Source organism: Bubalus bubalis, chromosome 2 (assembly GCF_019923935.1).
Source record: "Bubalus bubalis isolate 160015118507 breed Murrah chromosome 2, NDDB_SH_1, whole genome shotgun sequence".
NCBI lineage: Eukaryota > Metazoa > Chordata > Mammalia > Artiodactyla > Bovidae > Bubalus > Bubalus bubalis.
In genome coordinates, this window is record NC_059158.1 from 137,417,233 (window position 1) to 137,430,095 (window position 12,863).

The window sequence follows — 12,863 nt, forward strand, 5'->3', positions numbered from 1 at the left end:
TAAAAGGAGGGTTTTTTTTGCACAATTTCAGGTGCAAATTTTGCAGGAGAACTGCATTGCCCTACGCAGTTCTATTCAGACCACCCAGGAACTACTGGCACAGGAGCAGCAACAGAAAGGAGAGTTGGAGACCGCTTCCTCACAGCTCAAGTCTGACCTAGGTATGAAAATGGATGCTGGAAACTTCACTTTTGTTAGTTTGTTGAGATTTTGTGCAAAAGCTTTCAAGATTCCAAATTCTTGTAGTGGCCAGTGATACTGGTATTCCCACAGAATGTAAAAAATTGCTGACTTTCTTTCTGTCCATGGCACTGAGGGGAAAAAACTAGAATTTGACCCTCTTAATTTTAAACTAATTATTTAGATTTTTACCAAGTTTATTTAATTGTTTGTGGACTTGGGACTGTTTGGGTTCTACGAATCTAGATTGAATGTTGGGTTATAGAGTGCTAATAAGGGAATGAGGCCATTAATCCTTGCTGAGTTACTGATTCTAACCATTTATCATGTCAGACTCTCCATTCTTCAGGTTATCAGTCTATTTTGGTTAACTTATTTGTAGAAATGGATGGTTGTAAGGTACTATAGACAGAGCTTAGATTAACTTGTTTAAAGTTTGTTTTTTTTTAAAGAGTCCTTAAAGATGCAAAGCTAGAAAATGGAAGTGTCTAGACTTGATCCCAGGGTGCTTGGAGACATGTTTCTTCCAATCCAATATCCTTTATCAGACTGCTGTTTGTTAATATATAATTATAAAGGCAGTTTTCAAATAGATCTCACTGTAGAAATCAGAGTTCCAGTGCAGTGCCTCACAAGTGAATAACATTTCATGGTTTAAATAGGGCTTTCACAAAAATTATCTCAGGTAATACACAAAACTACCTATACTTTCCAGAGTTACAGGATGAATAAATAGTGAAGTGAGACCTAAACTGGATCTTCTAACTCCAAACCCAATGTTCTTGTTATTGCGGCTTCTACAGTGTGGCTGTAATGAGGGTGAGGAAAGAGAAATGAAATTAAAAAAAAAAAATAGAGCAAAGAGTAATCCATTTAATGGTTTTACTTGATGCTTTTAGCAGAAGGTACTCTTTTGCCATATAGTTGTCAAGTAGTGAATTATTCTGTGAAGTTCTCACTGATAATGCTCCAGGATAAGTTTCTGTCTTCCTATGATTGCCTACTTAAAAAAACACAATTACATTTTATGATACTATGGGAGTATTCCATTTGAGCCTTACAGCAAACTTGTGAGAAAGATAAAATATGCCTCATTCTACAGAAGAATAAAAGATGTATATCGAAGGACCCCCAATAAATAGAATATTTGGGACTAAAATACAGATATTTCTGTTATATTAGTTGTCCTTCTGATTAAGTGATTTTTAAAAAATGTTTCTTTCTTGATAGATTAATGCTTTCCTTTTGAATTTTTAAAGAATATATGAAAGACCATTAAAAACATGAAGATTAGAACAACAGTAATTCAAACATAAAGAAAAAGAGACCTGTCTCAATACCAGCTATATGCTTCATATTGAACAATAGATGTTTTACACGCATGCAATTTTATTACTTAAAAATACAAATATTGGTAGTTATTATAACTAGATTAGTAAAAGGAATGCCTTTAGATATTTGCTTCAATGGATTTTAAAATGTACCTTTTTATTATTAGCAGTAAATATGTATATATATGTGTGTGTATATGTGTGTGCATGAATACACACACACTAAAGTGATTACATTGTTCTCCTAAATAGAATAAACTTTGATTCTTTCTTTGAGTAGTGGAATTTCCAAGATAGATCATATAGTTTACCTTTTTGATCCTTCACATACGTTAAATTAGACTTTATTTAAAATAAGTCTTGAACTCAATTTCAGGAAGTATACTTTTCCTGAGTATATCATAAATGTGAATTTTTATGTGTTTTATAATTTTTCTGGCTTTAAATACTTAAGTGACAAAATTAATAGATCTTTATGAATTTTCTGTGAAGCCAAATATTAATCTCAGAAGAGTTTACATCTTTTGGCTACTAGTATATCGAGGGCTTCCCTGGTGGCTCTGTGGTAAAGAATCTGACTGCTAATGCAGGAGACTTGGGTTCCATCCCCGGGTTGGGAAGATCCCCTAGAGAAGGAAATGCCAAACTGTTTCCCTATTTTTGTCTTTGGTTTTCTCTTCACTGTATATACAGACTCTCTGAGTGGTTTCAAATCGCCGCCCCCCCCCCCTCCCCCCACACACACCTCAAATCATCCTCCTGAGTTCCAGATGGTATCTTACTGCCAACTAATCATCTATATTTAGATACCTTGCAAATACCTCAAAACACATGATGAAAGCTTAAGTGTTGGAGTCATTATTACTCATTATATCTCCCAAACCTGCTCCTTGCCCTGAATTCTGTATTTCATTAGATCCACCATCCACTCTGCTGTCCAGGGCGGCACACTAGATAATTTTCTTGACTCATCTGTTGCCTTTACCTCACTGGTCAGTCACCAAGTCCTGACAATCTTCTGCTTACTCTTCTACATTCCCATTGTCATTACTTTAGAGCAGCTTTCATTGTTTTACACTTTGGTTACTGCAACAGCTACTAAACTGATCTCCCTGTCTTTATGGAGCCTTCGTCAGAGTAATCTAACAAACAGCTTTTGATCGTGTGCCTCACCGGCTTGAAATCCCTCAGAAACTCGTCATTATCTGTGTATTGAGCAAAATGTGGCCTCATTTACCATTGCATGTGACTGTGGACTAGTTTTCCATGATTTAGTTTCAAGTCTGTAAAAGCATGATATAAATACTGGCGTTCTGCTTATTTCTGCAAAATACAGACTAAAAATCTTTTTTAAAAAATGAAAATTTCTCAGGCGAAAAAATACCATGTGATCTCAATATAGTTGTAAGTTATTAACATCTTAGTTATGTGAACTTTTTGTCTTTAGTTTCTAGAGACGACATCATTTCCAAGTTGGTTGAAGAAAATAAGGTAAATTTAGAGCTTTAGAGTACAGAGGTTTTCTTTCATCTCTTCACTAAGTAATATTTCCTCATTCATGTTGGTTTATAGTCCTTCTGATTCTTCTAAAATCTTTATTAAAAGTTTCAGTGTATATGAGTTTATATCCAGAACTGTTATCAACTAGATATTATTAAATAAATTATTTCATGCAAATTATTATAATTTGAAAAAAGGTAAATTGGCAAAAATAAGATGTATTTGCATTTTATACCTATTGTCAATGAACTGTAATGAAGTTTTTTTAATAATATGTAAGAAATATTAACTATTTTTGTTGATGGCTGCTCAGTATCATAAATGTATGTACTTAATACTGCTGAACTAAGCAAACTTAATACGTAAATATTTTTAAGTGAACTGTACACTTAAAAATGGTAAAAATGAGTATAGTTCCCTGTGATATGTATATAGTGGGTCATTTTTGATTGTTATTTTATGTTAATCCCAACCTCCTAATTTATCCCTCCCCACCCTTCCCCCCTATAAGGGAAAATAATCTGAAAAAGAATGTGTTTATTATTATATATATTCTTATTATATATGTATATGTTATTGTATACATAATATATATACATTATATATACATATGTTACTATATAATATGCATGTATATAATATATATTAACATAATATATATATTATGTATATATTATATATAGTAACATTATATATAATATATAGTATCAAATATTATATATAGAATTATATATATAATTAACCATTTACAATTAACCATTAATATATAATATAGAATGGTAATATATATTAACATTTTTATATAATTGAATAACATTTATATATAACTGAATAAATATATAACATATATAACATTTATATATAACCGAATCACTAAAACTAACAATATTGTAAATCAACTATACTTCAATTTAAAAAAGACATTTCATTAAAAAGATTTTAAAAGTGGTTAAATGATAAATTTTGTTATGTGTATTTTACTACAATAAAATATAAAAGAGATAAATGTTACTACCTTTATATCTTAAAATATTTCTAAATCAGTCTCATGGTGTAGATGTTATATGATGTTTACTTGATGCTTCTTCTGGAAAACTAGAAAAGTGAAGGAAGAGGACTTAGACTTTGTTCATCCCCATTAGACTTAAGTACTGGTTAGGTAGACCATCCCACAACTCACATCCCTGTCACCTTCCCTCATCTGAAAGGGAACATTTTTTTTCACAGAATGAAGGCACTTTCTTCTGCTCCACAGGTATTCCTTGATGAAAATATCTTCCCCTATTTACAATTTGAAAAGATCCTTGCATCTGTTTCTTTGAAATAATAAGATGTTACTGCTACTTGGAAGAAATGTATATGTAATTAACAAATATTTCATCTTAGTATAGTTTTCTTGACATATGAATACTAGGTAAATACCAAGGTTTGTTTTCTCTAATTCAGATTTCTAAGCAAATTCTTTCTAATTGGAATCCCAGTATGAAAATATTTTTAATAAATCTTTTTGATAACTTATAAATAGACGTTTGGGAGTTGAAGATACCAAAATCTTAAAAAGTCCTTTTCTATGTGTATCATTAGAACTTGAACTGGTACTGGCCACAGTATAGAACGGGTATTTTGATAGAGGTATATGTAATAACTCTTACACATAGAAAATGAGAAATTTTTTTTCCCTATAGAATATACAGATGTCTTTCAATAAGGAACATGAAGGAAATGCATATTTGAGGTCTGAAATAGTATCTCTTCATGAAGCATCAGAAAAAGCACAGGTAAATCTTCCCATTTCTCTAATGTTTAGATGGTAATTTTGTTCAATTCAGTAACCAAGAATAATCCTGGTTACATAAATTCATACCATTGCTATCATCTAAAATTTTTATTTCCTTAAGATTTGTTTCATTTATGAAGCATCATCCGATTAACTCCAATTCCCATCTCTAAATTCCTGTGATACGTAGGTATCTGAGATACAATGTTATGTCATTCACTAGTCTATACTTTGTGTGCTAATTTACTCATTAAATATATACCTTTTATTTCCCCCGTTGAACTTCTAAGCAGTTCAGTGCCAAGGGCTATGTCTTATTCTTTCTTTGTGTCTTCTTTGTCAAAGCACAGTAAGAACCTAATAAATAATTGCTGATATTGGAGGTGTATGAAATCATTTAATGTGGGATGGTGGTCCCCAAATTCAGCTAATGTTTTGTGTATATGCATGTGTATGGAGAGGAGTCACCACCTATACAGGAAACCGTGTTATTTCTCATAGGGCTCAATGAAATAGTGTTGATCAATTGAAAGAACTTTTTGTTAGTACAATTTGATGTTTCAGTGTTAGGATCATAGTGTTGCTATGCTCTTTATGATAAAGAAAATACAAAATGTGTCCTTTCGTAAAATAGTGATAACAATAACTACTAATGAGTTCAGTCACAAAGTCATCTCTGACTCTTTGTGACCCCATAGACTGCAGCACCCCAGACTTCCCTGTCCTTCACTATCTCCTGTAAACTTGCTCAAACTCATGTCCGTTGAGTCAGTGATGCCATTCAACCATCTCATCCTCTGGCATCCCCTTTTTCTCCTGCCCTCAATCTTTCCCAGCATCAGGGTCGTTTCCAATGAGTGGGCTCTTTCCATCAGGTGGCCACAATATTGGAGCTTCAGCCTCAGCATCAGTCCTTCCAGTGACTATTCAGGGCTGGTTTCCTTTAGGATTGACTGGTTTGATCTTGCTGTCCAAGGGACTGTCAAGAGTCTTCTTCAGAACCACAGTTTAAAAGCATCAATTCTTAGGTGCTTAGCCTTCTTTATGCTCCAGCTCTCTATTACTACTCTTACTATAAATGATGGTTAAGATTTACCCAACCCATACTGTATACTCTGTTACTAACAAATTGTAGTTCTCTCAATAGCACTACTACAGAAACTTTTTTCTCATTTTAAAGGTAAGAAAGCTGAAATACAGAGAGGTTTAATAATATAACTAATATGTGACACAGTTGGAATTTGAGCCCAGCAATCTAACTCTAAAGAATATTAGTTATTTCTTTTTAAAGAGCAACAGTTCTCCTCTGTCTCACCTCTCAAGTGTTCCTCAATGAATAGTTTGTATGTCTGGTTATAACTTTAAAATGTTCCTTAATGTATTTCTATCTACTTTGCTATACACACTACTTATGATGCTGTCCACATAGCCTTTCATCTAGCTCTCCTTTCTTGTTACTAATTTCTGAAGGTTTTTTCTATTAATTCTTCAGAGTTATTTGCCCAATCCTTAAAGAACTTGTATATTAAAACATAAGATCCTTAGCAAATATACTTTGCAAAAATAACTGAGAATTAAGATAGATATTTTCCATAGGAATACAAATTTAAAAATACCAAAAGGAAAAAGAGTTATAAACCAACTACATGTTTAATAGATATGTTGAACAAAAGACTTATGTTTCATTTTGGAAGATTAATCCTGTGAAATGGTACAGTCATCTGTATTTTGCTTTTTTGAATACTGTAATTGGTGATGAAGGAGCTTAGCTATTTTGTGTTATCAGCTAAACAGTTCTAAAAACTCATCATCCAATTTTGGGAATGGATTTGTATAACATTGACCATGCATCTACATTGTAAATACCATTCTGTAGATATCTTGCTCTGATTGACCAGCATGCAAAATGCAAAAGAACAAAAGATTGGTAAACTGCAAAATGCTTCAGTTGTTCTACCAAATCAACAAATTTGTCTTTTTAATTTAGAATTATTTAGGATGGTGATTCCAAATATTTGAAAGTATTTTATAATTAAATATCCATTGGGTTAAATAAAGTTCACGTATATGGTGAAATAATACTATGAAATACTATGTAATTGTTAAAAATAATGATGCATAAGTAAAAAGAATTATTTATTGGAGAGATCTGTGATTTGCTATATATGTTGTCTTAGATTTTGAATGACCAGCTGACCAGAAAGTGTTCAGAATTGAGCAGCATGCTTCAGACTGTTAAAATGGAAAATACCAGAATCATTGCTGACCACCAAGCCATTCTGCAGGTATTTATTTTTATTTTTTTCACAATAGTAAAAGATGCTTATTAGTTTCCGTAATCAATAGCCAGATAAAAAATGTAATAACAATTGCAAGCCATAATGGAAGCATGATTAACCTAACAATATAAAATAATTACATACAATTTGGGGGAGTCAAGCAGAGTTATGTGCACATGTTTTCTTCCACCCAGTGTCCTTTGGTTAGTGCATTTAATCCATTTAAATTGAAGGTAATTATCTATGTGTATGATCCTGTTACTGTTTTCTCAATTGTTTGGGGATTATTTTCTGTAGATCTTTTCCTTGTCTTGTGTTTCCTGCCTGGAGAAGTTCCTTTAGCATGTGTTGTAAAGCTAGCTTGGTGGTACTGAATTCTCTTAACGTTTGCTTGTCTGGAAAGCTTTTGATTTCTCTATCAAATCTGAGAGTCTTGCTGGGTGGAGTATCCTTGGTTGTACATTCTTCCTTTTCATGACTTTAAACATATTGTGGCATTCCTTTCTGGCTTGTAGGGTTCCTGTTGAGAAATCAGCTGATAATTTGATGGGCGTTCCCTTGTATGTTGTTTGTTGTTTTTCCCTTGTTGTTTCTAATATTTTATCTTTGTCTTAAATTTTTGTCAGTTTGATTACTGTGTGTCTTGGTATGTTCCTCCCTGTGTTTATCCTGATGGGGACTCTCTGTGCTTCCTGGACTTGATTGACTATTTCCTTTCACATGTTAGGGAAGATTTTAGCTGTTTTTGCTTCAAATATTTTCTCATGTCCTTTCTCTCTCTGTTGGTGATAGAGAGCATTTTATGTTGTCCCAGAGGTCTCTTAGGCTGTCTTCCTTTTTTTTTTTTTCATTCTTTTTTCTATATTCTGTTCTGCAGCACTGATTTCCACCATTCTATCCTCCAAGTCATTTATCCATTCTTCTACCTGTTATTTCTGCTATTGATTCCTTCTAGCATGTTTTCATCTCTGTTTGTTCTTTAGTTCTTTTAGGTCTTTACTGAACATTTCTTGCATCTTCTCCATTGTTTTCCTGATATCCTAGATCATCGTCACTATCATTGTTCTCAATTGTTTTTCTGGAAGGTTGCCTATCTCCATTTTATTTAGTTGTTTTTCTGCCATTTTATCTTGTCCCTTCATCTGGAACGGAACTTTCTGCTTTTCATCCTGATTAACTTTCTGTAATATGAATTTTGTTCTATCTGATGTGGGCTTGTGGTTCTTCTTGCTTCTTCAGTCTGCCCTCTGATGGAGGAGGCTAAGAGGCTTGTTAAGCTTGATGATAGGAGGGACTGCGTCTTGCTCTGGTGAGCAGGGCCATGCTCAGTTCAGTTCAGTCGCTCAGTCATGTCCAACTCTTTGTGACCCCATGCAGCACACCAGGCGTCCCTGTCCATCACCAACTCCTGGAGCTTATTCAAACTCATGTCCATTCAGTTGGTGATGCCATCCAACCATCTCATCCTCTGTTGTCCCCTTCTCCTCCCACCTTCAATCTTTCCCGGCATCAGGGTCTTTTCCAATGAGTCAATTCTTCACATCAGGTGGCCAAAGTAGTGAAGTTTCAGCTTCAGCATCAGGGCTTCCAATGAATATTCAGGACTGATTTCCTTTAAGATTGACTGGTTGGATCTCCTTGCAGTCCAAGGGACTCTCAAGAGTCTTCTCCAACACCACAGTTCAAAAGCATCAATGCTTTCGGTGCTCAGCTTTCTATATAGTCCAAATCTCACATCCATACATGACCACTGGAAAAAACATAGCTTTGACTAGATGGACCTTTGTTGGCAATGTAATGTCTCTGCTTTTTACTATTGCTGCTTAGGTTGGTCATAACTTTCCTTCCAAGGAGCAAGCATCTTTTAATTTCATGGCTGTGGTCACCATCTGCAGTGATTTTGGAACCCCCAAAAATAAACTCACTGTTTCCACATGTATTTGCGGTGAAGTCATGGGACCATATGCCATGATCTTAGTCTTCTGAATGTTGAGTTTTAAGCCGTCTTTTTCCACTCTCCTCTTTCACTTTCATCAAGAGGCTCTTTAGTTCTTCGCTTTCTACCATAAGGGTGGTGTCTCTGAGGTTATTGACATTTCTCACGGTGATCTTGATTCCCACTTGTGCTTCATCCAGGCAAGCATTTCATGTGATATACTCTGCATAAGTTAAATAAGCAGGGTGACAATATACAACCTTGACATATTCCTTTCCCACTTGGAACCAGTCTGTTGTTCCATGTCCAGTTCTAACTGTTGCTTCTTGACTTTCACACAGGTTTCTCAGGAGGCAGGTCAGGTGGTCTGGTATTCCCATCTCTTGAAGAATTTTCCACAATTTGTTGTGATCCACACAGTTAAAGGCTTTGGTGTAGTCAATAAAGGCAGAAGTAGATGTTTTTCTGGAACTCTCTTGCTTTTTCCATGATCCAGCAGATGTTGGCAATTTGATCTCGGGTTCCTCTGCCTTTTCTAAAAACAGCTTGAACATCTGGAAGTTCACGGTTCATGTACTGTTGAAGCCTTGCTTGGAGGATTTTCAGCATTACTTTAGTAGCATGTGAGATGAGTGCAATTGTGTGGTAGTTTGAGCATTCTTTGGCATTGCCTTTCTTTGGGATTGGAATGAAAACTGACCTTTTCCAGTCCTGTGGCCACTGCTGAGTTTTCCAAAGTTGCTGGCATATTGAGTGCAGCCCTTTCACAGCATCATCTTTTAGGATTTGAAATAGCTCAACTGGAATTCCATTACCTGCACTAGCTTTGTTTGTAGTGATGCTTCCTAAGACCCACTTGACTATGCATTCCAGGATTTCTGGCTCTAGGTGAGTGATCACACCATCATGGCTATCTGGGTCATGAAGATCCTTTTTGTATAGTTCTTCTGTGTATTTTTGCCACCCCTTCTTAATATTTTCTGCTTCTGTTAGTTCCATACCATTTCTGTCCTTAATTGTTCCCACGTTTGCATGAAATGTTCCCTTGGGGTCTGTAATTTTCTTAAAGAGATCTCTGGTCTTTCCCATTCTATTGTTTTTCTCTATTTCTTTGCATTGATCACTGAGGAAGGCTTTCTTATCTCTCCTTGCTGTTCTTTGGAACTCTGCAATCAAATGGGTATATCTTTCCTATTCTCCTTTGCCTTTTGCTTCTTTTCTTTTCTCAGCTATTTGTAAGACCTCCTCAGACAACCATTTTGCCTTTTTGCATTTCTTTTTCTTGGGGATGTTCTTGATCACTGCCTCCTTTACAATGTCATGAACCTCCATCCATAGTTCTTCAGTCACTCTATCAGATCTAATCTTTGAATCTCTTTGTCACTTCCACTGTATAATCATAAGGAATTTTATATAGCTCATACCTGAATAGTCTAGAGGTTTTCCCTACTTTCTTCATTTAAGTCTGAATTTGGCAGTAAGGAGTTCATGATCTGAGCCACAGTCAGCTTCCCGTCTTGTTTTTGCTGACTGTGTAGAGCTTCTCCATCTTTGGCTGCAAAGAATATAATCAGTCTGATTTCAGTATTGACCATCTGGTGATGTCCATGTGTAGAGTCTTCTCTTGTTTTGTTGGAAGAGGGTGTTTGCTATGACCAGTGTGTTCTCTTGGCAAAACTCTATTAGCCTTTGCCCTGCTTCATTCTGTACTCCAAGGCCAAATTTGCCTGTTACTCTAGGTATCTCTTAACTTTCTACTTTTGCAATCCAGTCCCCTATAATGAAAAGGACATATTTTTTTAGTGTTAGTTCTAGAAGGTCTTGTAGGTCTTCATAGAACCGTTCAGCTTCTTCAGCACTACTGGTTGGGGTATCAGCTTGGATTACTGTGATACTGAATGGCTTTCCTTGGAAATGCACGGAGATCATTCTGTCATTTTTGCAATTGCATCCAAGTACTGCATTTTGGACTCTTTTGTTGACTGTGAGGCCTACTCCATTTCTTCTAAGGGATTCCTGCCCATAGTAGTAGATATAATGGTCATCTGAGTTAAATTTTCCCATTCCAGTCCATTTTAGTTCACTGATTCCTAAAATGTTGATGTTCACTCTTGCCGTCTCCTGTTTGACCACTTCCAATTTACCTTGATTCATGGACCTAACATTCCAGGTTCCTATGCAATAGTGCTCTTTACAGCATCAGACTTTACCTCCATCACCAGTCACATCTGCAAGAGGGCATTCTTTTTGGTTTGTCTTGTCTTGTCATTCTTTCTGTAGTTATTTCTCCACTGATCTCCAGTAGCATATTGGGCACCTACCGACCTGGGGAGTTCATCTTTCACTGTCCTATCTTTTTGCCTTTTCATACTGTTCATGGAGTTCTCAAGGCAGGAATACTGAAGTGGTTTTCTGTTCCCTTCTCTAGTGGACCACATTTTGTGAGAAACGTGTCTGCTCAGTAAAGCTTTAATACAGGTATCTTCTGATGGCTGGGGTTGTAGTTTGGCCTGAGGCAACCCAGCCCTGGTGTCTAAGGGTCTATAGTAGGATTAATGGTGACCTCCAAGAGGACTAACCCAAGGGGGACCTTCCAGGACTGCTGCTTCCAGTGACTGTCCCTGCAGTGAGCTCCTGCCAACCCACACCTCCACAGGAGGCCCTCCAACACTAGCAGGTAGCTTTGGTTCAGTCTTCTTAGGGTCACTGCTCCTTTCCTCTGGGTCTTGGTGTATGCACGATTTTGTTTGTGCCCTCCAAAACTGGAGTCTCTGTTTCCCTCCAGTCCTGTGGAAGTCCTATAATCAAATCTCGTTGGCCTTCAGGTCAGATTCCCTGGGGATTCCTAATCTCTTTGTTGGATCTCCAGGCTGAGAACCCTGACGTGGGGTTCAGAACTTTCACAACCGTGGGAGAACTTCTTTGGTATTATTGTTCTCCAGTTTATGGTCGCCCACCTGGTGAGTATGGGATTTGATTTTTATCATGATTGCACCCTCCTACCATCTCGCTGTGGCTTCTTCTTTGTCTTTGGACATGGGGTATCTTGTTTTGGTGGGTTCCAGAGTTCTCCTGTAGTTGGTTGTTCAACAGCTAGTTGCTATTTTGGTGCTCTTGCAGGAGGAGATGAGAGCATGTCCTCCTACTCTGCCATTTTGAACTAGAACTTTAGCTCATTCTCTAAGACCCACTGTAATACAGAAGCTTGATCACTCCAATCAGAAAAGATCAGTTTTGTCTTTCAATTTTTACTCCTAGGACACTAAGCGGACTATAATCACAAGGTTGCCTCGCTCTTTTTTTTTTCCCCAGCACACTTATATACCAAGCATTGTGCCTTAATCCTAGCAGCTGTTATGTAGAGGGATATTTGTCATCCTTATTTTACAGATAATAAAAAAGCTTAGAGAAGTTAATCAACTTGTCCAAAATCACCCAGCTAGTATGGGATGAAGCAGATATAAATCTAGGTTTGACCCCAGGCTTGGTGTTTAATAATTTATGTTATGTTGCCTTTTATTCTGCATTCTGTAGTAGTAGTTTATGTGTATGACTCATTTCCTGTACTACATTGTGTTCTTCCTAGGACACTGTCTTATGTGTCTTTGTTATTACCCATAGTGCTAAGTGTATTTTGCATCTAACAGATACTCAATAAATATTTTTCATTATTTCAAACATTGTGTGTTTACCCCATGTAAGTATTGTTATGATACTAGATCTGGATAGAATTATGGTAGTGAACAAGACAAATCCCTACTTTCATGAAATTTACCACTTAGTAGACTGAATAATGTGACTTATATACATAACACTTTAATAAACATTTTAAAACCTTGGAATATGACACAAGTGAGATC

General features: G+C 36.0%; 1 protein-coding gene across 9 annotated transcripts in view; it reads left to right on the forward strand.

Annotated features, from left to right (window-relative positions):
• CCDC150 (coiled-coil domain containing 150) overlaps positions 1-12,863 on the forward strand; it is a 97,661-nt gene that overhangs the window by 21,188 nt on the left and 63,610 nt on the right. For all 9 annotated transcript variants that reach the window (XM_025277900.3, XM_025277913.3, XM_006078138.4 and 6 more), the window contains 4 exons: positions 32-161; positions 2,959-3,002; positions 4,697-4,789; positions 6,966-7,073. In XM_025277900.3, coding sequence (XP_025133685.1) covers positions 32-161; positions 2,959-3,002; positions 4,697-4,789; positions 6,966-7,073 — 375 coding nt within the window. The remainder of the gene's footprint in view (positions 1-31; positions 162-2,958; positions 3,003-4,696; positions 4,790-6,965; positions 7,074-12,863) is intronic.